This window comes from Notolepis coatsorum, assembly GCF_963971535.1.
Source record: "Notolepis coatsorum genome assembly, chromosome: 4".
NCBI lineage: Eukaryota > Metazoa > Chordata > Actinopteri > Aulopiformes > Paralepididae > Notolepis > Notolepis coatsorum.
In genome coordinates this window covers 28392892-28418683 of record NC_140168.1, presented here as the reverse complement: position 1 = coordinate 28418683, position 25792 = coordinate 28392892, and the positions used below count along the sequence as shown (strand labels likewise).

Below are 25792 nucleotides of genomic sequence, written 5' to 3'. Positions count from 1 at the left end.
CTCCCTCAGTGTCTCCCTCTCTCCATCTCTCCCTCAGTGTCTCAATCTCTCCCTCAGTGTCTCCATCTCTCCCTCAGTGTCTCCCTCTCTCCATCTCTCCCTCAGTGTCTCCATCTCTCCCTCAGTGTCTCCCTCTCTCCATCTCTCCCTCAGTGTCTCCATCTCTCCCTCAGTGTCTCCATCTCTCCCTCAGTGTCTCCATCTCTCCCTCAGTGTCTCCCTCTCTCCATCTCTCCCTCAGCGTCTCCATCTCTCCCTCAGTGTCTCCATCTCTCCCTCAGTGTCTCCCTCTCCCCCTCAGTGTCTGTGTCTCCATCTCTCCCTCAGTGTCTCCCTCTCTCCATCTCTCCCTCAGTGTCTCCATCTCTCCCTCAGTGTCTGTGTCTCCATCTCTCCCTCAGTGTCTCCATCTCTCCCTCAGTGTCTCCCTCTCTCCATCTCTCCCTCAGTGTCTCCATCTCTCCCTCAGTGTCTCCATCTCTCCCTCAGTGTCTCCATCTCTCCCTCAGTGTCTCCCTCAGTGTCTCCATCTCTCCCTCAGTGTCTCCATCTCTCCCTCAGTGTCTCCCTCAGTGTCTCCTAGCTGACACTCCTCTGAGTCCAAGCTACTGTATGTGTTTCACTATCAAGCCTATATTAAACATGGAGACCCGTCTACGATCATAATAGATGAGTTCAGTTCTACCACAGTACATACGTACCTTTGATGCTTGGTACTTTAGAGGGGGTTTAACCTCGACCGGAGCTTGGAACACACGTTGTGCGTCGCTGCATGGCGAAGGATTCTCTGAAGGCGCCGTTTGTTCAGCAGAGTGTGTGACGTGTTGTGATGTTGTGAAGTAACCAAGTGTGAAGTCCGTGAGGAGAACCGGGAAAGAGGTCGCTGCTGTGTGAGGTCTTGAGGTGTGCAGCGATGGCTCGGCGGTCAGTATCATGATGTAATTTCCTCACGTACCGACTGAGTGGACTCTGCTTGATTATGGCAAAAATCATAATCAGGATTATTCAACCGGATAAAATGTGCCGGAAGGTATGGGTTCTATCTCGATGTGATTTATCTAGAGATATCCACTGCACGCATTTTAGGTGTTAATGAAGCCAGCATAGCAGTCTGGGTGGCTGTGGTGGAGAAGATAAAGGGAAGCATATACATTTGTAATTTTCTGATGTTAAAATGAAATAGTGGATGTATAGTCCAAGTGGGGGTCCTGATGGGGGGGGGGGGGGGGGGGGGGGGGGGCGGGGGGGGGGGGGGGGGGGCGGGTGGGAAGGGGAAGGAAAGAGCGCGGAAGAGCGAGCAAGAGCACATGTATTGTATTTATTATTTTTATGTCTTTTAATCTACATTCATTCTGATTTAATTACTGGACTGTCATTGTTATTAATATTTCTGTTATTGTCCTGTGATTTATCATTAATTATTACTGTTACTGTATTGTTTGTCTAGTTTCATGTTAAAAAAGGGAAAATAAAAAGGGGGGAGCACACCGCTGTGAAGGAAGGGTGCGCTGCATTTACCAAAAACTAGAGCAACATGGCATAACGATTTAACAATAATAGTTTTATCTTTATTATCATGTTTTCATGATCGTGGGAAGCCAATATCATAATTTAAATTGAAACTCAATTAATCACCCAACCTTATTGAATTGGACACACACACACACACGACCCCCCACAGTAACATCATTGTTTGTTTTCTTCCCTAACACACAGAGGACGGCCTAATCCACAGCGCCACAAAAGCTTTGATCAAATGATGTGAGCAGCCTTTAATCTCGGACCGTCTATAGTAAAGTAGCAGCGGTCGCATGGGAAATAACATGTACATAAAGTTAATGAAATGATAATAGGGATGGCAGATAAGAGAAGAGAAAAGATACGAGGGAGGGATTGCCAAAGGATTAAAACACGCGGGCAAAGTCCAAGTACCCGCTGATTGTGAATGTTTAAATAATCCTCTTTATACGGAGTAGCTGCTGCTAATTAACATTAGTGCTGGGAGTCGCCTTCTTAAACAGCCTCACTTTATAGAACGTCTTTCAGTGGCTCCAGCCGCACTGTACACTCCATGGGCCTAATTAGGCCCAGGCTGGATTCTTCAAGGTACACTTTTTTTTTTGGCAGCACATCCTCCTCTCAGCGGTCCCCCCCCCCCCCCACAGAGTTCCTCAGACAGCGAGGCTGCAGCGGCAAGTAGAGGAGACAGGAAGCCAGACTTGAACCCACGCGCGATCCCACATCCCACGGACAGCGCCTGAGGTGAGCGCACCGATCCGCCCGGCCACATGCAGCACACACCCCGCGGTCTGCTTTGTTACTCGAGCCAGAAAAGATTAGCATCAAACCCCCGGAAGGAGGTCGAGTGGAGAGAAACAAAAGCCGCATTTTGAATTTTACTCCGAAAAGCTTGTGGAGGTTTCAGACCTGTTCACTCCTCCCTACAACTACCCTCCTTCCTCTCCCCGCACACCCTATTCTATGTTTCAGCTGTTCACCCTTCCCTAAACTACCCCTCCTTCCTCTCCCCTCACACCCTATTCTATGTTTCAGCTGTTCACTCCTCCCTACAACTACCCTCCTTCCTCTCCCCTCACACCCTATTCTATGTTTCAGCTGTTCACCCTTCCCTACAACTACCCTCCTTCCTCTCCCCTCACACCCTATTCTATGTTTCAGCTGTTCACTCCTCCCTAAACTACCCTCCTTCCTCTCCCCTCACACCCTATTCTATGTTTCAGCTGTTCACCCTTCCCTACAACTACCCTCCTTCCTCTCCCCTCACACCCTATTCTATGTTTCAGCTGTTCACTCCTCCCTACAACTACCCTCCTTCCTCTCCCCTCACACCCTATTCTATGTTTCAGCTGTTCACTCCTCCCTAAACTACCCTCCTTCCTCTCCCCTCACACCCTATTCTATGTTTCACCTGTTCACTCCTCCCTACAACCCGCACCCCCTTTCCCCAGAAAGCTTAAGGAGCAAGACCAGGCAGGCCGTTAGACCCGGAAATAGGCGCAGAACTTGCTGTCCCGCGATTGGCGCACATGTCACATGACCTGGCCAATCGGAGCGCAAAACTCGAACGCGGAAACAAACATTTGTTGTCGAAAGTATTCACGCCTCCTGGCCAGATAATCAGATCCTCTTCCAGACTCCTGAACCTGGATTGGATTGGCAATGCTTTACCTCGTATCAACCATGAAGATTTGACCATGCGCATAATTAACCTCTCCGGTTCCACCACAAGCCCGAATGAAAAGCTTTCTCCATCCACCCCAACGCCATCTCCATCCACCCCAACGCCCTCTCCATCCACCCCAACGCCCTCTCCATCCACCCCAACGCCCTCTCCATCCACCCCCCAACGCCCTCTCCATCCACCCCCCAACACCCTCTCCATCCACCCCAACGCCCTCTCCATCCACCCCAACACCCTCTCCATCAACCCCGCTCACTCACGCCCTCTCCATCAACCCCAACGTCCTCTCCATCCACCCCAACGTCCTCTCCATCCACACCAACGCCCTCTCCATCCACCCCAACGCCCTCTCCATCCACCCCAACGCCCTCTCCATCCACCCCAACACCCTCTCCATCAACCACGCTCACTCACGCCCTCTCCTCCATCAACCCCGCTCACTCACGCCCTCTCCTCCATCAACCCCGCTCACTCACGCCCTCTCCTCCATCAACCCCGCTCACTCACGCCCTCTCCTCCATCAACCCCGCTCACTCACGCTAGGGCTGGGCGATATGGAAAAAAACCATATCGCGATAACGATATGATAATTTTATTTTATTTCTCGATATCGATAATTATCGAATTGTTATAAGTATAAAAAAAAAATAAAAAAAAAATATATTTTTTTAACAACAGATGTTTATTTTGCAGCAATTCTTTGTCATTGCCGCCATCTTTAGTGTTACATCCCCTCACACTCCAGTTCTCAGGCTGCAGCTGGTTTAAAAGCTAAAGTAAACCGGCTTCTCTGCTGGCTGTGGCTCCAGAGGAGTTGAACAGTTCTGGCTCTGCTAGTTTATTTTCGATCTTTTGGCGCTTTTTTGGTGGACAAACCACCGCACATGTGCACTGTGACTCGTGACTGGAGTCTAGTTCTGCTAGCACACATAGCCTACTGTGTACAGACGGTTTCAAAATGTATTTTAAATTAGAAAGCAAACAAAATAAATGGACAAGAGAAAAATAAATCTGAATTTGGTCAGTATTGTCATTTGGACAAGCAAAGCCATTACTTTAAGTTGCAGGCAAGAAAGACAAGTCTGTCCACTGTCTCTGGTTTTAAAACTGCCCTGTTGCAGGTAAAAAAAAAAAAAAAAAAAAAAAAAAATCGATTTTTTTTTAATTTCGATATTCGGTATCGATTATTAAAATATATCGCGATATTTATCGTTATCGTTATATCGCCCAGCCCTAACTCACGCCCTCTCCTCAATCAACCCCGCTCACTCACGCCCTCTCCTCCATCAACCCCGCTCACTCACGCCCTCTCCTCAATCAACCACGCTCACTCACGCCCTCTCCTCCATCAACCACGCTCAATCACGCCCTCTCCTCCATCAACCCCGCTCACTCACGCCCTCTCCTCCATCAACCCCGCCCACTCACGCCCTCTCCTCCATCAACCCCGCTCACTCACGTCCTCTCCTCCATCAACCCCGCTCACTCACGCCCTCTCCTCCATCAACCACGCTCACTCACGTCCTCTCCTCCATCAACCCCAACGTCCTCTCCATCAACCCCGCTCACTCAAGCCCTCTCCATCAACCCCGCTCACTCACGACAGTGGTTTCCTGCTTTCGTTTCCACTCGTTAATGAATACGCTGTGGAGATGCGCAGTAAAGGAGCGAAGGGGCGTGAGAGGGAATGCACTGGAGAGGAGAGGAACCTCAAGACAATGAGGCAGAACAGACAACAGCAGATGTGCTTGAGCAGTGAATGAAGTTAATTGCTGTAAAAGTATGCATGGCATAAGAAAAACAGTTGTGCAGAGAGCAGGAGATAGGATGGCATGGAGGCAGGACTAAAGACCAGGCAGGCCTGTACAGTGCGACATATATCTCGCACGTGCTACAGCAACAGCGGTCTGTGCGATGGATGGATTTACTTCAGTAGCACTGGTGCGATAGGGATTCGGTTCATATAGATACTCTTATTTTGAAAATCCTGTAGCGGGTCTCATTTCTGCCCACGCGCAGCTCCAGCTAGGCTCCGAAAGCTAGCAACGTTCAGGTGCATATGATAATCTTATTTTGAAAAAACTCTTGTGACAACTCGACGAGTCATATCCGCCCTATCCGTGCGCCTTCTGCAAGCAGAGCAGCGCGTTGGTCGGTTCGCACTGCTGCGTTAACACAGCAGTGCGCCTACACGTCCCGAAATAAGTCCGTGGTGTTTTTTTTTTCTCGCAACGGGTCAAATGCATCTACATGCTTTGCACCGTCGCCATTCCTTTATGCGCACATCGCCCGAAATTAACGTTTATGTACCATTACAATCACTACAACGTTAGCAAGCTAACAAGCTAATCCTGATCACAGGCAGAGCCAGCAGACACAGTGTGGAAAGGGAAATGGGGGGGCACTCTCTCCCCTTCCCTGTGTGTGTGTGCGTGCGTGCGTTTGGAAAGATGATGGAAGTCACTAGTCAGGACTCAGGACAGGAGTATATTATAGTAAACTGAGGATGGACAGATAATGTTGATATTCAAATAAACAAGTTTCGAGAGGAGTGGAAGTTTGAAGACAGACTATACTACAATATGATGCGGGGGTGGTGAGTTGAAACAGTGTGTGTGAATGAATGAAAACTTTATTTAACAGATTGCAGAATGGGTACAATACAGTACGGCTCAATACACACAATTGTTAAGGGGATGCAGACCAGAGAAAGACGTTTGTCTTGTTTACATCAGGGTCCCCCATTGTGTGTGTGTGTCCCAACCGACCCCACTTCTATGTTTCAATAAATTATTTGCATTTAAAACTATTAACGCTGACTCATTCCTTCAGTCCACTCAAAATTATGCTAATATTCCTTATGTTGTTTATGATATTAATTGAAAATAGCATATGAGAGTATCATAGTAATAATAACACATGGCGATATACTAAATGACAGCCAAACATGGCACTGCAACTAAATAACACAAATACAATAGGCACATTTGTGACTGTTACAAATATAACACGTTTTATACTTGTGCTACAAGATTTTGGCCTGTGCTACAAAACTATCAACCTCTGTAGCACCAGTGCTATGTGCAAAAAAAGTTAACGTACAGCCCTGCCAGGTCTTTAAATGTACTCATGAGCAATGAAGGTTCAACATATTTAAATGTAGGGGCGGCTAGGTGGTGTAGTGGGCAAGGCGCTCGCCATAAACGCTGGAGACGCTGGGTTCGAATCCAGCTCTCGGCGTTGCTATCAGCTTGGCTGGTCGTTCATACTAACACAATTGGCAGTGTTAGGGGTGGGAAAGCTGATGGGTGGGTCCTGGGCGTTGTGGACAGCGACCCCTACAGTTCGGTCGGGGCGCCTGCACAGCGAGGGTAGGATCTGGAGGGAGGTAGTGTGACCTCCCACACGTTACACTCTCCCGGTGAGAATCTGGCTGCCAGGCTGGCTGCCGGCTGGCTGCACATGCGTCGGAGGAAAGCATGCGACAGTCTCCGGCCTCTCGGACCAACAGTAGGGGGGAGTGCGCAACAACCAGGAAGGGGGTTGGGAATTGGCATAACGACTAACAGTGGGATGGGAGAAAAATCGAAAAAAATTAAATAAAAAAAATAAACATATTTAAATGTACCCATGAGCAATGAAGGAAGGTTCAACATCTTTAAATGTACTCATGGCCAATGTAGGTTCAACATCTTTAAATGTACTCATGGCCAATGGAGGTTCAACATCTTTAAATGTACTCATGACCAATGGAGGTTCAACATCTTTAAATGTACTCATGAGCAATGAAGGTTCAAGATCTTTAAATGTACTCATGAACAATGAAGGTTCAACATCTGTGAATGTACCCATGAGCATGAAGGTTGAACATACGGATGATTTAAAGGAGACACTTTATTTGATAATTTTCTTTTTCTTTTGTATAAATAATTTAGGAACTTTGGAAATCCATGGAACATGTTTTTTGCAAATAAACAAAACATTTAATTATTTATTTTCCAGTACTACTTACTTCCCTTGTATCCCTCTCACACACATTAATTATTTCCTTCCCTGCCTGGCTACCCCACACGCAGGAGTAAAACACTTGTACACACTGGGCAGTAGACTAGGTATGCAGTGTTCCAGGCTTCAAAGAGCACAGCTAAAGTATTAATCAAAGCTAATTCACTTTCCCCCCCAGCACCTAAATAACATTTCAGACTGCCAAATCCACACAAAGATGAGGCAAAACCCCTTCAACAAGAACTGAGCGCATGCCAAGATGTGGTGTAGCTATTAACACTTTGGCTGCCTAAGGTTAAATTCATGATATACCATAGATTGCCAGCGCTATTTATCTATGGAGAAAGTCCCCTTCTTTGCAGGGCTATAACTTTTTAAATTCTATTGCTACATTGCCATTATTAGGGCCCATTCAAAGTCCTATATGTATTGTTCATTGTGTAGCAACGTTAAACTTTTTCATTCACATATTCATAGTAAAGTATGGTCTAATGCAGGGGTGGCCAACCCGCGGCTCGCGAGCCGCATGCGGCTCTTTGCCCGTCAATGTGCGGCTCTTCCATCCACAAAAAAAAAAAAAAAAAAAAAAAAAAAATTAATTCTTTTCCTTTTTTTTCCCTTTTTTTTTTATGTCACTCATTCCATAAGGACGTAGAATAAACATTTACAATTTTTTTTTAAATGGTCCATTTGCATGTTCTTGGTATCTGAATCTAGGGACATATATGGATCAGTGTCAGAAATAGTGTGTCTGTTACTAGGCTTGAGTAAATTGTAATGAACCAAAGGAGAATATCAATTCTATTTAAAAAAAAAATTATCTTTGACTGTAAATAACACCATGCTAAAATTGACCAGACCTGAAAAATCTAAGCAAATGAATAAAGGGAAGATGATTAAACAGAAGGTTTTGTAGATACAGTACTGAATTCTGCCATCTTTTTTATAATGTAAATTTCTCCACCATTTTTCATCATATTGCAACACCGTTTTTTGCAAGACGTTCACAGAAAGGTAGAGAAACTAACTGCGTTCTGTTTTATGGCAATAATGTTCAGGTTTGTGGGAGATAATCCCAAAAAATAAGAGAAATTAAAAAGTAAATCCAGAAGTCGGATGATTGACAGGGGCTGGTGTGAGCTGGGTAGGGTAGTTTTTCGAAATTTGAAAGCCCTGAGTCTCTTCCCTCAAAAGACTACACTCACTTTTGGCTGTGCCACTTCCTCCTGTCAATATGCGCCGGTTTCCGACTCAATGCCCTGAGATTTCTATAATCTTATATTTCACTAATAACAGTTAAAATAATTGGTAAACAAACATAATGCTGAAAATATACACTTTTACTGTATATCTCGGGCTTAAGAGGTTAACCCTGTGAGGCCCAAATTAAAAAGAAATTAGCAACTTCAGAGGCCAGAGGGTGGGACATATAAACACATTTACTATCAAATAGCATTGTGAGGCTGAACAGGACCAATTGACTATACATGTGCTTAAAGGGGAACCATCTTATAAATGGCTTTTTTCAGTGTTTACCATTGTTTCTTAGCTATGTGGACTTATATTAATAGGATATATGTCTCTAATTCTCATATTGGCGAATTCTTCCAATTCTCCTCTCACAATATTCACCCTCACTGAACTGAGTCATCTGAAAATGTGCATATCTGTGATGTCAGAGATTTCTCAGCTGCATAATAATGTGGCAGTTGATGTGGCAGTTGGCACCAGGCCACACAGTGGTTGGAGCCCAGCCTCAAAACGGCTTAAGATCTTGAGGTAGAAAAATACGGTTTTTAGTACTTGATTAGAAATACAAAACAATGAATTTAAAAAAAAAAAAAAAAACCTAGGTGTTCCATAGACTCACAGGAATTGTGTAAAAGTGCCCAAATAGAGAAAGAAATAGTAAAATAGTTCCCCTTTAAAAAAATTTAAATAAACATTATTTTTTTAAATGGCTAAAAGTGATTTTGTAATTTTGCAACCGTGGGTCTCACAGGGTACTTTTAACCCTGTGAGGCCCAAATAAAAAAGACATTAGCAACTTCAGAGGCCAGAGGGTGAGACCTATAAACACATGAAGGGTGCCGTGACTGAAAAAAAAGGTTGAGAAACGCTGGTATATGGTGTGGCTCTTTGTGGTACCACAGTAATTTTTTTGTGGCTCTTAGTCTCTGACTGGTTGGCCACCCCTGGTCTAATGTATAAGTATGTTTTCATCTCTTTCTGCAGCTTTCTCCAGAACGTGATATATAGCCCCAAATGCATTATATTGATGATGAAATACAGTTTGATGGCAATCAGCGCGATATAAAAAATTCCAACTAGACGTACTTCTAGAAGTTACTACACGTCATCTGATGTTGACCGGATGGGCGAGGGGGCGTTTATAATTCCGTGGGCAGCGTTATACCAATCATCTAATGTGGGTAAAATGTTGATAATAGCAGTTAGTATCGAAGACGGTAACGTTACACGCTGAAACTCACCCCAGTCTCCGCGCGCCGTTGGGCGATCATCGTAGAGTAGAAATCTTATCATTATGGGATATATTTTTACCCGGTCCATCTCCAGCTTGTATAATGGTATATACGTCCAAATCATGTTGTTTATCGAGTTATTGCCAATCGATCACCGTGTAGCGTGACGAGCCAGAGTCCCATGACCTATAGCGAGCGCCCGGAAGTACTACGGACGTCTAGGACAACCTCTATGCCACATCCTGTTTGGCGATTGCGCCGATCGGCCACCAGATGGCGCTCCTGAACCGCCAGAGAGCTCAGTGGGTCCTGCTGGTGGATCTCAGGCCAGCGGAGGGGACATATGAATCCGATCGCAGATTTTTGAAATATTGATATAAGGACGACGTAGCGCGTCCTCCGGCAACTTTAGCATGGCCAGCAAAGACGTCTAAAGACGGTTCCCGGCAGTCAAAGTGTTAACACAATGGGGACAAACAACGGATATATACGTGTTTCGATTCCACCCGTTGTGGACAGAAGCACGGATATATCCGTGGCAAGTTGTTTTGGCTTTTATTCCATTTTAATAACCTATTCAAGGTCGCCAAGCGGCACTGCAGATGTACCCTACTCTTTGAATTCGCCAAAGTGCAATACCGGCCAGATCCTCTTAGGGGCGCTATCGCGATAATAGTGTTCCCTCATCTTAAGCGATAGCTATTGTCTGTTGCACGGGATACGTTTTGGATTGCGGATTTCACTATGCAATAAGGGGATTTATCATCAGCCAATGGACATATCGATCTACCAGATGGCAATCGATAACGGGGAAATGCTCGGGGGGATCCAACTGGCTCATGGTAAGATCTTTTTCACGTAAATTACAGCCCGATCGAGCCTTGTTATGATACGATACGATCGGCCTATGTGGCTACTTAGACGAACACGGTTATTGGTAATCAATAATAAGAAACAACGTCCCCCGCCCCCCCCCCCCCCCCCCCATTTCATGCATACATGCTTGAGGATCGTGCCGATCATATGCAGTTTGAGTTTTAACTGTAGCATCTGTATAACGGAAATGTCATTGGATATAACGTTAGTAGCTATTAGCCCTGTATCTCGCCTTCCAGGAAATATCCTAGCCAGAATCCCTTAGAACGCTTATATTCACGGCGCTATAAAAAGAGAACGTATTGACGAAAAAAAAATTCTTTAAGCCATTTTGAAGGGACGGTTTATGGTCTCGATTGACAATGAGAATGGACAGATAGCAATACTATAAAGTATAGATTTAGCTCTACAAACAGCCCCACGTCTGTTTACATTTGCTGGTCCTCTTGAGTCATATTAGACGCATCCCAATGGCCCCGAATGTGTTAATATTCCCATCTCTACAAACAAATATCGTGCCACTCAAATGCCGCCAGAAATGTGTCTTCCTAATCACCTCCAAGTCTCACAAGTGGTCCGAATGACATACTGGAGGTGCTACAAGACTACTTATTCTAAAGCAGCCTTGAATGGAGAACATTGGACCGCGCATCCGCTTGGTGAATCTCACAGTCAACTAGGCCTGTCCCCGGCTAAGGATTTGTATAGTCGACTTTGATTGGCCAAAATTTGCAGATAGTTGACTGAACGGATAGTTGACTACACCCCCACATTTTCTTTAAATTATTATAATTTTTTTTTATCCACTTTTTCTCCCATTTTCTATATTTTTCTCCCATACCAATTTCGTATCATCCAATTCAACCCTCCCCTGTCACGAACGCTGTTTCTTGCCTCCCACAAGCCGGCTGCAATGTGGACGAAGTCATACATAGCACAAGTCCCCTCCGGTACTTGAGGTAACAGCAATCGCATCTTTTCACCTGCGCAGCTCGATCTCTCAGTGGCGAGGAGTAACGCGTGGGAGGCTCACGCTGCCCCCGACACTTCCTGATTCTACTGCGCAGGCGCACCAACCGACCTGTAGGAGTCGCTGTCCACAACGCCCGATCCCCACCCATCAGTTTCCCACCCCCTAATACGGCCAATGTGTATTAGTATGGATGGCCAGCTAAACTGAAAGCAATGTGGAGCGCTGGGCTCGAACAGGCAAGCCCAGCGTCTCCGTCATTTGTGGCGAGCGCCTTGCCCACTACGCCACGTAGCCGCCCTAATTTCTTTTAATAAATATCTATATATATATATTTCTTTATCATTCCATTTGGGCTGTGGGGGGTGCTTAATGTCTGAAGGAGTCGACTGAAGGCTTCTTGTCCTCTGTGAAAGCATGCAATTGATCCACTGATGGATACATCTTGATATTCGTCTAGTCTAGTGTGTTCATTAGATGGGTGAAATCCTCTTTCAGTGCCTCTGTGCCCATTTTCTTAGGCAGTTAGCCTCGCTGGTATGCGCGCCATTAGCGTTAGCCACGCTTCTAGGCCTCTTTGCTTTTGGAAAGAATGCATTCGACTAAGAGGTTGGCAGTCGACTACGGCTCCTTTCGATCGATTAGTCGACTATTCTACTAGTCGAGGACGAGGCCAGCCCTACACTGTCAATCATACAATCTTTGGTCAAACCCAAGGATACAAGACATCTACTCGTTTGATTACCTCTTTGTCAGTTGTAATGGAAACAAGTCAGTATTCTACTCAAATATATAGATTTTAGCTCAAATATTAGAAAAAAAAAAAAAATCAAAACGAATGGACAAGTAGCAGGTTCATAAGGTTTTTTTTCAACATTCTATCTCTTCCCTCCCAGCCATCGGGTGGCTGCAATTAGAAACTGGCCCCCGGTAAATGTCAAAATCCCCCCACCCAACCCCCTCCAATGTACAGTTTCTATCCCCTCGGATGTATATTTTTTTATGATTTCTTTTTCTTACACAGTACTGTATATTTGTATGTCATAAATGTCTTGATGAATTGAAAATGGAGGACCCTTATGTAAACAAGACGAAAGTATTTGTCTGGTCTTCATCCTCTTAGCAGTTGCTAGTAGTGAGCTGTACTGTACCCATTCTGCAATCTGTTAATAACGTAATCAATCAATCAATCGTTGATTTGACGCCTCCCTTGACAGGCGACAGTTTTCCACCCCTTTAATTAAAGTGAGTGAGCCCTGCAAACCGCCTTGATCTTTACAAGATGGGATGAAAGAAATGTTCAGGCAGAGTCTTGTCCCCTATACTCTGATTGTGCATCACCCTTTCTGCCGTCCCAACATCTTTGAATGTACTCATGAGCAATTAAGGTTCAACATATTTAAATGTACTCATGAGCAATGAATGCTCAACATATTTAAATGTACCCTTTTACATATTTTAATAGTATTGTCCCCTATACTCTGAATGTACCTCACCCTTTACACCATTTCCAGAAAGAAAATACACGAGAACAGCAGAGTGTGCCCGTTCTCAATTAAAAGTTTCAGTTCAAGTTTCAGTTTAAAAGGAGGACACAGCAGAGTTGCAGTTTCACCGAATGAAGTAGAGCATGAAACAATACTGCACGCGAAGGTACACATGCAGGCGCAGAGAGAAAACAGAAGATCTTGCCTCATGTTATTAGTGAAGCCTTGCAGCTCAACAAATCCACGCACGACTTGGCTCAACAAGGGCGGACCGCTAAGCCCCGTGTGGGTGTGTGTCGGTGACTGTGTTTGTGGCTCGCTTCAGTTCTTTAATCAGCACGTGGTTGTATGCAGTCTCGCGGATTCTCCCCGCTACACTGGTTACAGCGCCAGGCGACGCCTCACCGTAAAGAATTACTTTCACCGTCGTTTGCCCAAAGAAAAATTGGGACGCGCCGGAGCCAAAAGGACTTAAGGGAGCTAATGGAATGAATATACAAGCTTACTTATCATATAAATGTCACTCAACGCCACAAGGAAATGGCTTAAGTTATCCACTTAAATGACATTGTAACCACTTAAAGAGGAATACATGCCAGAGAAAAAGGTCAAAAGTTCCCAGTGAAGCGATATTATAATTCAGTGTGGAAATAGACCAATGTAGAAACATCTTGCAAAGTAGCAGTGCCGTCCTGTCTCTACCCAAAGTACCACTGCTAGTTGCTAGTAAAGGTAAAACCCAGCTTTCCACGTTTTCTGGTCAACATAATCAAATGTATATTATACCAATAGGATACAAAAAAAAAACTCTTAGCAAAATACTCCAAGGTGATCATGTTAGATGCAATGTCTTTTTTTCTGGATTCAGTTATCGAGGCAATACTATAAGCCATTTTATGGAAATGTATTTATTTACATAGAAACACACCACAGAGACAACTGACATCAGCAAACAGCAGTCCAAGCATTGTGGTCATGTCAAGGTAATCACAGGCACAAGTTGATAGTTCTTTTTTTTTTATCCACTTTTTCTCCCATTTTCTATATTTTCTCCCATCCCAATTTCGTATCATCCAATTCAACCCTCCCCTGTCACGAACGCTGTTTCTTGCCTCCCACAAGCCGGCTGCAATGTGGACTAAGTCATACATAGCACAAGTCCCCTCCGGTACTTGAGGTAACAGCAGTCGCATCTTTTCACCTGCGCAGCTCGATCTCAGTGTCGAGGAGTAACGCGTGGGAGGCTCACGCTGCCGCCGACACTTCCTGATTCTACTGCGCAGGCGCACCAACCGACCTGTAGGAGTCGCTGTCCACAACGCCCGATCCCCACCCATCAGTTTCCCACCCTAATACGGCCAATGTGTATTAGTATGAACGACCAGCTAAACTGAAAGCAATGTGGAGCGCTGGGCTCGAACAGGCGAGCCCAGCGTCTCTGCATTCGTGGCGAGCGCCTTGCCCACTACGCCACGTAGCCGCCCTGGAAGTTGATACAGTTCTATGCACATCCTTCTCTCGCTCTCTCCCTCAAACATACAACCACAAACTGCACTGCCCTGTCCAAAACCCTGCACCTGCCGATCAACGAGGACATTTCAACCCCTCAAAGACACGCCTGCTCAACAAAACCCCATAATATGATCCTTCTCAACCTTCAGCAGAAACCAAACCGGTTGGCCTGTCAAGACACTGGTCCACCTTTAATGAACAAACACCTCATTACAGACAGCACAAAACAACTCCTCCCCAGGCCCAGGGGGGGGGGGGGGGGGGGGGTGCAACCCACTACAAAATCGCTACAAACAACACTACGATCGAGCAGGTGGATGACAGCGGTGGGCTGGGATGACGGCAGCCGCAATCAAGTGGGCGTGCAGAGGCAAGGGCCTGGTGTGAGATGATGGGAGAGGAGTGGGTGTGGAGGAGGCCCCGCCGCCCACCTCGCTCGTCTCTCACCCCTTGAAGGCAGCTCGCTGTAAGTGTGGCTGACTGCTCTTCATAAATCATCCACGGCAATCACGGAAGACCAATGGCCACGCCGACGCAACATGGGGGGGCTGAAACAGCGGCTTTCAAGAGGGACCCCTCGACTCTCAAAGCATCCTTAAAGAGGAACACGGCGACACTGTGGGGAAATGCACTCACCGTCTTCTTCAGGGTCGGATAAGAAGATGGATACAGACTTCCTCTCTGTGCGTTCAGTGAATGGAATGAGTGGAAGCGGATACGGACCAGCTAGGAAGCTAGGCTAGCTTGCAGCCGGATAGCTAACTGCTGAACACACGAGAGGAAATTGGTAGCCATCTTCTCGTCTGACTCCGGAGAAGACGCCGAGCGCATTTCCCATAATGTCGCTGTGTTCCTTTAACCCACGGGGGTGACTGGCATCGACATGTTTCCATGTCAAGCTCACTGAAGACGTTTGGGGTTATGGCAGTTCACGGCTGATTTTGATTGAAAGTCAGTATTTAAATTCTCCTTCTCACACAGCAGTTAATTAGAAGGAAGGTAATGGAAGGTTTTTAGTTATAAGTCTCTGCACCGGTGGTTGCCATGGAAACTGACCATGTGTGACCACGACAAAAGGAAATAAATGTGATAAACCGCTGACCAATCAGTCCAAAATGTACCGTCAGGAGGAACTGTGACACAGTTATCCGTTATTATATTACATTAGCGCTGCCACTTGTTTTGATGTGAAAAACTATTTTAGATCTCCCAAAAAGAGGCGAGATGAGGATAAATGTGTGTGCCGAGCTTCGTTCCTCTGTGCGCCGCATTACCACAGCAGCACCGACCTGCATTCATCACATTCTTGGCATTTTCTTTGTATGATCCGGATGAACAAAATGTCCCAGTGTTTCGATAACTATCCAACCGTGTGTTTTGGGGATAAATTATATGATATCGTATTGCTTAGTTTAACACGTATGTCAGTTTACAAACTAGGAACGCCTCATTGGGAAAGTAGTCTGATCTTAGCAACAATTAGGGTACAGACTTTAGCAACAATTAGGGTGCAGACTTTAGCAACAATTAGGACGCACACTTGAGCAACAATTAGGGTGCAAACTTTAAAATTATTTGCAGTGAGAAAAAGTGATATTTTATTTTTAATTCAACTGTTTTATATAAATGTGGATGTTGTGGATGAAGTCTACAATATATAACGATCCCAAAAAAGAACCAGAAGAAAATCTTTAAAAAATTTGCTACATTTGCTGTATACTTCTTTTGAGTGAACTGGAAGCCAGGGAAGCAGTCGGCAGGAAATACAGAAGCCAAACAAAGACTGTTTCTTTCTATGGGCTTCACACATCACAGCTGTATCTTAGCAACAGTTCCCGGTCTATTTTGCAGGCAGGCATCAAGGAAACTATAAAAGAAGGAAGGGTCATCACGTCAGAATACCAGCGTTCTATGCTCTGCTTGGTGCCAGACTTGGGTGACAGTTCTACTGAAGCATGTATTAAAATTCCAAATATACCAGCTATCTGAGGAAATATACATCAACCAATATATCAAACGTTAGCTAGTTAACTATGCAACACATTGCAGATGATTCTGACATCCGAGGTAATGACCTGTTTAAATTAACTATTGTAAGAGATTGACCTTCATAAGAAACATTTTTATTTATTATTCATTATTATAATATCCGTATATATTTTTTATATATAATCAATGACACTGTAAAACAACATGATGTTTTTATGTGTCATTACACGTATTTAAAGAGATATTCCACTCATCAAAAATGTGGTCTTACCTGTCTCAGGTAATCTACAAGCGATAAGCTAGTGACCACTGCTGTCCCCGTCATCCGCTGTAAACACACCACTATTCCTCCCAGGTGTCAGGGGCCTCATTCACTTCCATTCATTTTGAGGACCAAGTCTAAATATGATACTTCTTTTCGCATGTGTAGAATCCATCTTCCAGCAAGGCAGCACATAACCATGGTAACCACGTCTCAAACATACCACGCAAGGCAAAGATACTCATCTCACACTAAAAACCTAGAACAAATTGACCGGATCTGCTTTTACTGTATCTTCCAAAAGGTAATAATGAAACTGTAAAGACACATCAAATGCCAAAACAAACATGTACCTCTGACTCAGAATTGTGTGTTTCATTGAAATCAATACTTCAGAAGTATGTACACTTGGAAGTGAATGAGGACCCTGACACCTGGGAGGAAAGGAATGGAATAGAGGTAAGACTGCTGAAACTTGACATGTTCTACTAAAGTGAAATATCCCTTTATGTCTTTCTTTAAAAAAAAAATCTAATAAAACACAAGATACTTGTGGCCTAATGATAAGGATAAGCGCTCAATGAAGAAATCCACTCCCACTCCCTTCACTGGTGTTTAATCACGTTAGGCCCACGACCCCTCGGGGAGGCTCAACAGTTAGTCCCAGCGTCCCAGAACAACCCCCCTCCATGCTAGCTGCCATTTCCCATGATATCCACACGCCGACCTTACTTGTGTCAGAACAATCTGTGATAACAATATCACACATGAAACAGCAACAACAGAGAGGAAAAGGAATACTAGCCCATTGTTTACTTTGGCCCCCAGCTGACATGATTTCTCCTCAACCAAATCCACTCCCTCTTTCAATGCTTCTTCCGACATCTCATTTAGCGCTTTTCACAAACTCCGCCCACAAATCCTCACAAATCCTCTCTCTATCTCACTCACTCTCTCTCTCACTCTCTCTCTCTCACACTCTCTCACACTCTCTCTCTCACTCTCTCTCTCTCTCTCACACTCTCTCTCTCTCACACTCTCTCTCACTCTTTCTCACTCTCTCTCACTCTCTCTCTCTCACACTCTCTCTCTCACTCTCTTTCTTCAGAGACTTACCACACTCGCGGGGAGAAAACAGACTACGGATATTTCTGATATCTCCCATCTTCTCTGCACCTTTGGTAATTAGAGCGGCGAGGCTAAAGAAGGGCTTACGGAAGCGGAGAGAGGGATGTGTAGGAAGTGCTCTCTGGGGGGGGGGGGGAGAAGATGTTGGAATATCAGGTCTGCTGTCATACTGGTTGAAACTGCTGGGAGCGATGCCTTGTTAGGCGAGCCGACCACAAACACTATGCTACCTCGGCCTCTGTATCTTCCCGTCAATCCCTTTGAGTCACACCTGAAACGCACTCAACCACACGCACCTTTCTGTTCAAATACTTGAGGAGCCTTGCGTAAGTTGCGTTCATATTTCACCATCACATTTCCACTGCCCCATTGGTACAGAAGAAAATATGAGGGGGGGGTGAGAGAGAGAGAGAGAGAGAGAGAGAGAGGGGGGGGGGGGGGGAGAGACAGAGAGATAGAGGGAGAGACACACACAGACAAGCAGAGAGAAGAGATAGCGCGAGAGAGAGAGAGAGAGAGAGAGAGAGAGAGAGAGAGAGAGCAAGCGAGACAGAGATAAAAGAGCGCAAGAGGGATTGGAACATTTAAACACCATTGTAATCATTCCCGACGGAGCACTAGACGCGCTGCCTCAGCTCTCATCTAGCTCACAATGTGTCTGCTACGTATAGCCCACTTTTAGCCCAAGCAATTCAATGAACTATTACATATTTATACAGTATATCACCCAAACAAATGTAAATGTCTATTGATGCACAAGGGAGGTCCATCACTGATCGCCACTCGTTATAAAACTAGCCATTTGTTAACCTTAGATTAGCCAATCTCAACAACAGCCCTGGCTGGCAATGATTGTCAATTTTGAGAATTACAATTGAAATGAGACATTTTGGGAGTTTCTTCTGTGGTGCGAGTCGCCTGCGAGGATAGTCCCTTCCTTGACAGTGAAAAGGAAAGTCATCGTTATGTCCTGGTTAAGGATGAGTCATACATGAGCAGCGGATACATGTTTGACTGTATCCTATTGGACAAATACCTCTTAAGTTTAATCAGAGTTGAATTCTACTAAAACGTGTTATGACCGATGTATAGTGTCATTATTGCTTTATGACAATTATTGATGATGTCTTTGAAAAAACATTGTATTAGTGATGGTCTTTGAAAAACCATTGTATTAGTGATGGTCTGTGTATTTAGGATCACAGAGGTTTTCTAACTACAACGCCTGATTGTCCCCTCATCAACTTTGTAGCCGATAGGCTGTCAGACTTACCAATCATGCTGATGAATTCCTCAGCTTGAGTGGGCGGGGGTGACTATTACCTGGCTATGTTGACTTGAGTGGGCGGGGGTGACTATTACCTGGCTATGTTGACTTGAGTGGGCGGGGTGACTATTACCTGGCTATGTTGACTTGAGTGGGCGGGGTGACTATTACCTGGCTATGTTGACTTGAGTGGGCGGGGTGACTATTACCTGGCTATGTTGACTTGAGTGGGCGGGGTGACTATTACCTGGCTATGTTGACTTGAGTGGGCGGGGTGACTATTACCTGGCTATGTTGACTTGAGTGGGCGGGGTGACTATTACCTGGCTATGTTGACTTGAGTGGGCGGGGTGACTATTACCTGGCTATGTTGACTTGAGTGGGCGGGGTGACTATTACCTGGCTATGTTGACTTGAGTGGGCGGGGGTGACCATTACCTGGCTATGTTGACTTGAGTGGGCGGGGGTGACTATTACCTGGCTATGTTGACTTGAGTGGGCGGGGTGACTATTACCTGGCTATGTTGACTTGAGTGGGCGGGGTGACTATTACCTGGCTATGTTGACTTGAGTGGTCGGGGTGACTATTACCTGGCTATGGTGACTTGAGTGGGCGGGGGTGACTATTACCTGGCTATGTTGACTTGAAAAGCGAAAGTTTAGTTGACAGCTCTATCATCGTTTAGCCATCATTTAAACGGGGGCGACCGTGGCTCGGGAGGTGGAGCAGTCGTCTGGTAATCCGGAGGTTCCCGGTTCGATTCCCGCTCCTCCGGGTGGGTTATATTGACAACGCTTGACAACAGCAGTTTAAACATAACTTCATATTTATTAGTTATTCGTTTCTGTATATCATTCAATTTCCATCTCCGTGTGTCTCCATCTCTTCCTGTTTACATTAGAGTGTGACGTTATCACCTACGGCAGCTTAGATGATCAAAACGCGAACCTAGAACAAACCCCGAGGGGGGGGGGGGCTGGCTCTCTTGTTCATTCTCGCCCCCTCTCTCTCTCTCGCTCTCTCTCTCGCTCTCTCTCTACATTCAATGATTTAAAGTAGCCAAACGTTACAGACAGTATAAATACTAACTGGATAGTTGATGATATAAACATTTAATTTCATTATCTGAAATATTCTAAAATCATTAAGTCTGCTATAAGCCATTATACCTTTGTGTGTGATTATTATTTTCTCACAGTAGGGTGTGTATATATATACATATATATATATGTGTGTGTGTGTTTGGCTAAAGTGGATAGAAAACACAGTACTGTGTAAAAGTCTTAGGCACCCAAGAGTTTTTATATAAATTGTCTTAGATGTAAATAATTTTTTTTATTAGTGTGTCAGTAGACTACTCTTAGTACATTTTCATTAAATTATTTTTTAAAGCATCTTCATGGTTTAATAATGCAAACATATGTAGCAGGGACTTATTATAATCATCATATTGGCGTGACTGTATGCATCAAAGGGTTAAATCAAGCATTTTTAAGTGATTTAGAGGAAATGTAAAAATATCGCGATATATATCGTGTATCGCGATATAGCCAAAATATATCGTGATATCATTTTTGGCCATATCGCCCAGCCCTACACTTAACCCCTAAATGCTCCCGATGAGCAGGTTGGCACCTTGCACGGTCGCCTCCGCCGTCGGTGTGTGAGTGTGTGAGTGAATGGGTAAAATGTGAGGAACAAATTGTAAAGTGTGTTGGATAAAAGCTGCTATATAAATGCAGCCATTGACCTTTTAAACGTATATATATATACAACCGTCAGGTGAGATACAGACGTCTACTAAACTTCAACCAAATTTTGCTTGGTTTTAACTTAGACGTGATGTGCCATTTAGACATCTGTTGGATGTTTAATCAACGGAACAACTCTGTGGGTCTTGAGTAGGGGTGGGAATCACCAGAGGCCTCACGATACGATACTATCGCGATACTTGAGTCACGATAGGATAGTATTGCGATACTAAATATATTGCGATATGCTGAGTATTGCGATATTAATATTGCTATATATTGCGATTCATTACCTTTTTTCAACTGCAAAGTAAAACTTTGTCAACATGTTTTATCTAATAAAATAAAGTTCAGTCTGTTTATTGCAGAACATGGTATTTTCTCAAGCACAGATGTAAACACTGTAATCCGTGTTGCATGTACCTGACAAACTGAACAGTTTGTATTACAGTCATATTCCAACTTAACTGAATGCACACGTGTGCGTGTGTGTAGACTACTGTACTATTACAGGTATTGAAATTAACAATGCAACTTCCTTATACAAAAAAAATAATAAATAAAAATGTTATGAATAATTAAATATCGATACATGTATCGCCACGCAAAGTATCGCGATACTACTACGTATCGATTTTTTCCCCCACCCCTAGTCTTGAGGGAGGGATATGACTGAGGTGCAGGGTGCTTTCCTGCCCAGCTGCTCTGTTTTGTACAGGAGAGAGTGGCCAGGTGAAGAACTGGGTTAGAGCCCGAGCAGGCCAGACATCTGGTAAGCAGGGAACTGCACAGGCAAGACTTCTGGAAGTCTCCCAGCTTAGCTTAGCCCAGCCCAGCGTGTCTAGACCCTTTCATCTGCCTGCTTTCTGCTTGGACAACGCAGGCTGCTTGGCGACGAGATGAGGTGAAGGATGGCACAGTGTACACCGACGTCATGGTGATAGATATGGGCAAAATCAAAACGGATAATATAACTAGTTTTGACCATGTTCTGAAGGCCACTAAGTCAAAACGTTAGTTAGATAATACAAATAAATGGTATAAAATAAATAATGGTATAATAATAATACATATACTTTTTGACCTCATCTAAAACCGGGCGACAGTGGTTCCAGGGGGTAGAGCGGTCGTCTGGTAATCAGAAGGTTCCCGGTTAAATTTGGGTTCCTCCCGGTAGTCAAGACACTTGACCCCTAACTGCTGCCGACGAGCAGGTTGGCACCTTGCAGGGTCGCCTCCGCTGTCAGTGTGTGAATGTGTGAGTGGCCGTGAAGCACAAGTGCTTTGGGATAAAAGTGCTATATAAAGTCAGTCCATTTTAACTTAAGTGGGCAATACGGGGGGGTCCCTGTCCATTACATTTTAAATTAAGCATCCCCTGTCCATTGTTAACTTGATAATAGTGCCGACACGTGTAACTGCTCCATTCTGGTGGTCTCACCTCGGCACGCTACCCGTCCCGCTGGCCTCCCTCTCTGGTGCCGTTTGGCTGCTCTCCTCCATGACTGTGCTCAGTGCCTGAGGACCATGTCCTCCTCCTCCTCTCCTCTGTCCAGCTCCCTGCCGCTGCTCCTGCCGCTGCTGCTCCTCCTCCTCCTCCTCATCCTCCACCTCCTCATCTCCCAGCTTCTCCTTTCCTCGCTCCTCACTCTCGTTATCGCTCTCCTCACCCAGGATGTCATCCACCTATTGGAAAAGGGGAGCACGTGAGGTATGTTTATTTATTTGTGAATAGTCTCCTGGGCAGGGACTCGGGGGTCCAGTGTTCACCGGAGCGTAATTGTCGCGGCATGCAAAATCAATGCTTTGCTTTGAGCAACTCCTCAGTGCTAGTTTGTCCTCTTCGACGTCTGGCACCTAAAGCATGCATACATAGCACATTTTCAAATTACACGCTAGCCTTTCACATATGGCCTCCTCCGGTCTATAATTACCCCTCCCTCTTGCTAGCGGCACAAATCATCCGATGCCATTTGGCCCCTCTGCTATCCTGCACAGGAAATTAAGCAAATGAACAGGCTGGGAAAATGTATCAAAGCTAATTGTGTGCACATTCGATATCACTGCGATAATAAAGAAAAGAAAAGAATAGCTTTCATTCAAAGTAATTAAAGGAATCATTTCTGCTGCCAAGAGTATCTTAAAGAGGCACAACACGTACGGTACCAGTATCTCGGAGGTATGGTTACTACAATGGTGCGTTGCAGACTTGTCTAATTATGCAATTCATTATATCAGATCAATGGTTCTCTCTCTCTAGTGGTTGACCAGTATGGGTTTTTTAATGACTGATGCTGATATTAATATGATCAATATATAATATTTTTTTGCATTTGATCAAATACAACATGCCTCTTCTTTCATTTAGTAGATCTAGATCTGCACTCTACTTATCATTTTAAATCAATACATGTAATCAAACAAAATAAATTGACTGAAAATAAAAATGTATTCATCTATTTATCAATTATGTGGGATTAACACAAGGGGGAGAGCTACCATTTGTGTGAGTAAATGGTAAATGGCTGCTTTTTTATATAGCGCTTTTATCCAAAGCGCTTTACAATTTGTTACTTACATATTACCCATTCACACACCGACGGTGGAGGCAACCATGCAAGGTGCCAACCTGCTCATCGGGAGCAATTAGGGGTTAAGTGTCTTGCTCAAGGACACATCGACACGCTGCCCAGGAGCGGGAATCGAACCGGGAACCTCCGGATTGCCAGACGACTGCTCTACCTCCTGAGCCACTGTCGCCCCTGAGTTAGACATGTGGGCGTGGCTATCGACCGATAAAGATTACTTAAAAATGGCAGATATTTGGCCCGATTGTTCAGCTGAACCGATTCACTGGTCGATCACTATTGAAGACTAGGGATGGGTAAAACTCACAAAATTACTATTCGATAGTCACTGGGAACTATTTGAATACTAATCTAAAAAAAACAAGTACAAATTTATTTTCACTTAATAGCAAACATGACATAATCAAACAAGCGAGCTAGCTGGCTGCTGTCATTGCCAACAGCTACAGTAACGCTAGCGGACCAGGCTAGCGTATTTCCGGGAACAAAAGCATTCATTCTGAAAGTTACATCACTGATGCTTGAAATGTGTGAGCTCAGTGAAACAACACGGCAAACGAACAAAACGTTGCTAGTTGCTACCATGTAACATCTCCTGTCTCTCTTTTATCATCTTTCTTTTCTGTTCTCCCAGCTGTTAACAGACTGTTATGCTACATGCCTAGCTAGCAAGCTGTAACCAGCATGCCGTTCAGCTGTGTAACAGTTAATAGGGTCCCCTCACAGTACACATTGTAGTTGCTGGTAAAAACAAGGGACTTTGTTTGTTTTTTAGACAAAACTATATTTGCATAAAATACTAGATATTTTATTATTTAACAACTATTTTAATATTTAAAAAATTCTATGCCCATTCCTACTATCAACATTATTATCCTGGCAATACTGATGCCGTTGCTGTGTGACATTGATATACAATACAATGCTCTACCATCCGGTTTCTGCCATGGCAACTCAAACCAGTCAGTCAACCGACAAACAGAACAAAGAAAAGTCAGTTTTTAGCTAAAACCAGACAAAACCAACCAGCAGAAAAGTTTAAACAAACACATCAGAGACGTAGGACTACACTATTATATCTCACGACAGCATAATTGACCAATCTCTGCCCTCTTTTCTTGATCCCCCAATCACAACGGTTGGCAGTTGTGATTGGAGGATTAAGAAAAAGAGGGCAGAGTTTGAGATGGGTCAATTCACAGCATCCCGCCCCAGGGTAATTTGATCACGGCTGGTTATTCCTTTGTCACCTGAGGACATAGCAGATCGATGTAGGCTGGAAGGGGGGAGGGAGGCGGAGGTCAGGCCCCTAGCACAGTGGGCAAGCGACCCCCCATCTAGGCACATAATGGTACCAAGTCTGAGGTAGAACAGAAACCTGGGATAAATGCAGAGGGACGTTCTCTGGGGCAGAGCTAGGCTCGTTACGGGGTACGGCTAGGCTCGTTAAATGGCGTGTTGTTGGTTATTTGGACAGGTCGAAAACACATCGGAGACGCTAACGACGCCAGAGGCACAACAGATCCGACACAGAGGGGTGGAGGGTGGACACACTCCAAGCACGGTAGGCCTGGCAATGTCGGCATTGGCCTCCCGAATCAATGTCTTAATTCGAATGGGAATTACATTGAGCCCTTAGGGACGCCAGAGTTATTGAATAAGAAATAAATGAGATGTTGCAAAAGGGGCTTTCTGTTTGTTCAAAGCTGACGGCAAAGAAAAATCTATGAATGTCGGATTTCATATCGCCCCAAAAACACAATGAATTTCTCTGTGAAAAAATAAAAAGATTTCCTCATTACTGTACATGTTTAGCTGCCTGCAACCAAGCAGCTTGTATAATCTGTCTGTAGGGTTGGGTACCTTTCACATTTGAACAGATACCGGTACCCAATGGTACCCTTTTTCGGTACTTTAGTTTCTAAAAATGTAATCTACCTACCTCAGTTGTAAAAAAAATTAAATAAAAATCCAAACTTCAAATAATTTATTATCATTATTATTTTATTTACAACAATTTGTTAATATATATACTGTATATAATATATAATATTGCAGCGAGCGTTGTCTGCATCTAGCTTTGTAAAGTGTAACAACATTGCCCCGACTGCTTTGTTGTTGAATCAAGTCAAATCCTAGGTAAGCGTGTATTGTGCGCGTGAATGTTGACGTGAACGTGCAGCACACTTCATAGGTTTCGTTTTTTTTGTCACTGGTGGATCTTACGTGAATCGGTACTCTCTGTAGTACCGACGTGATTCGGTCGGCACC

The 25792-nt window shown here is 44.5% G+C and overlaps 1 protein-coding gene across 1 annotated transcript in view; it reads right to left on the bottom strand.

Annotated features, from left to right (window-relative positions):
* Positions 1 to 25792, bottom strand: part of ctdp1 (CTD (carboxy-terminal domain, RNA polymerase II, polypeptide A) phosphatase, subunit 1) — a 162706-nt gene that overhangs the window by 56693 nt on the left and 80221 nt on the right. The window contains exon 12 of the mRNA XM_084311891.1: positions 22375 to 22619. Coding sequence (XP_084168017.1) covers positions 22375 to 22619 — 245 coding nt within the window. The remainder of the gene's footprint in view (positions 1 to 22374; positions 22620 to 25792) is intronic.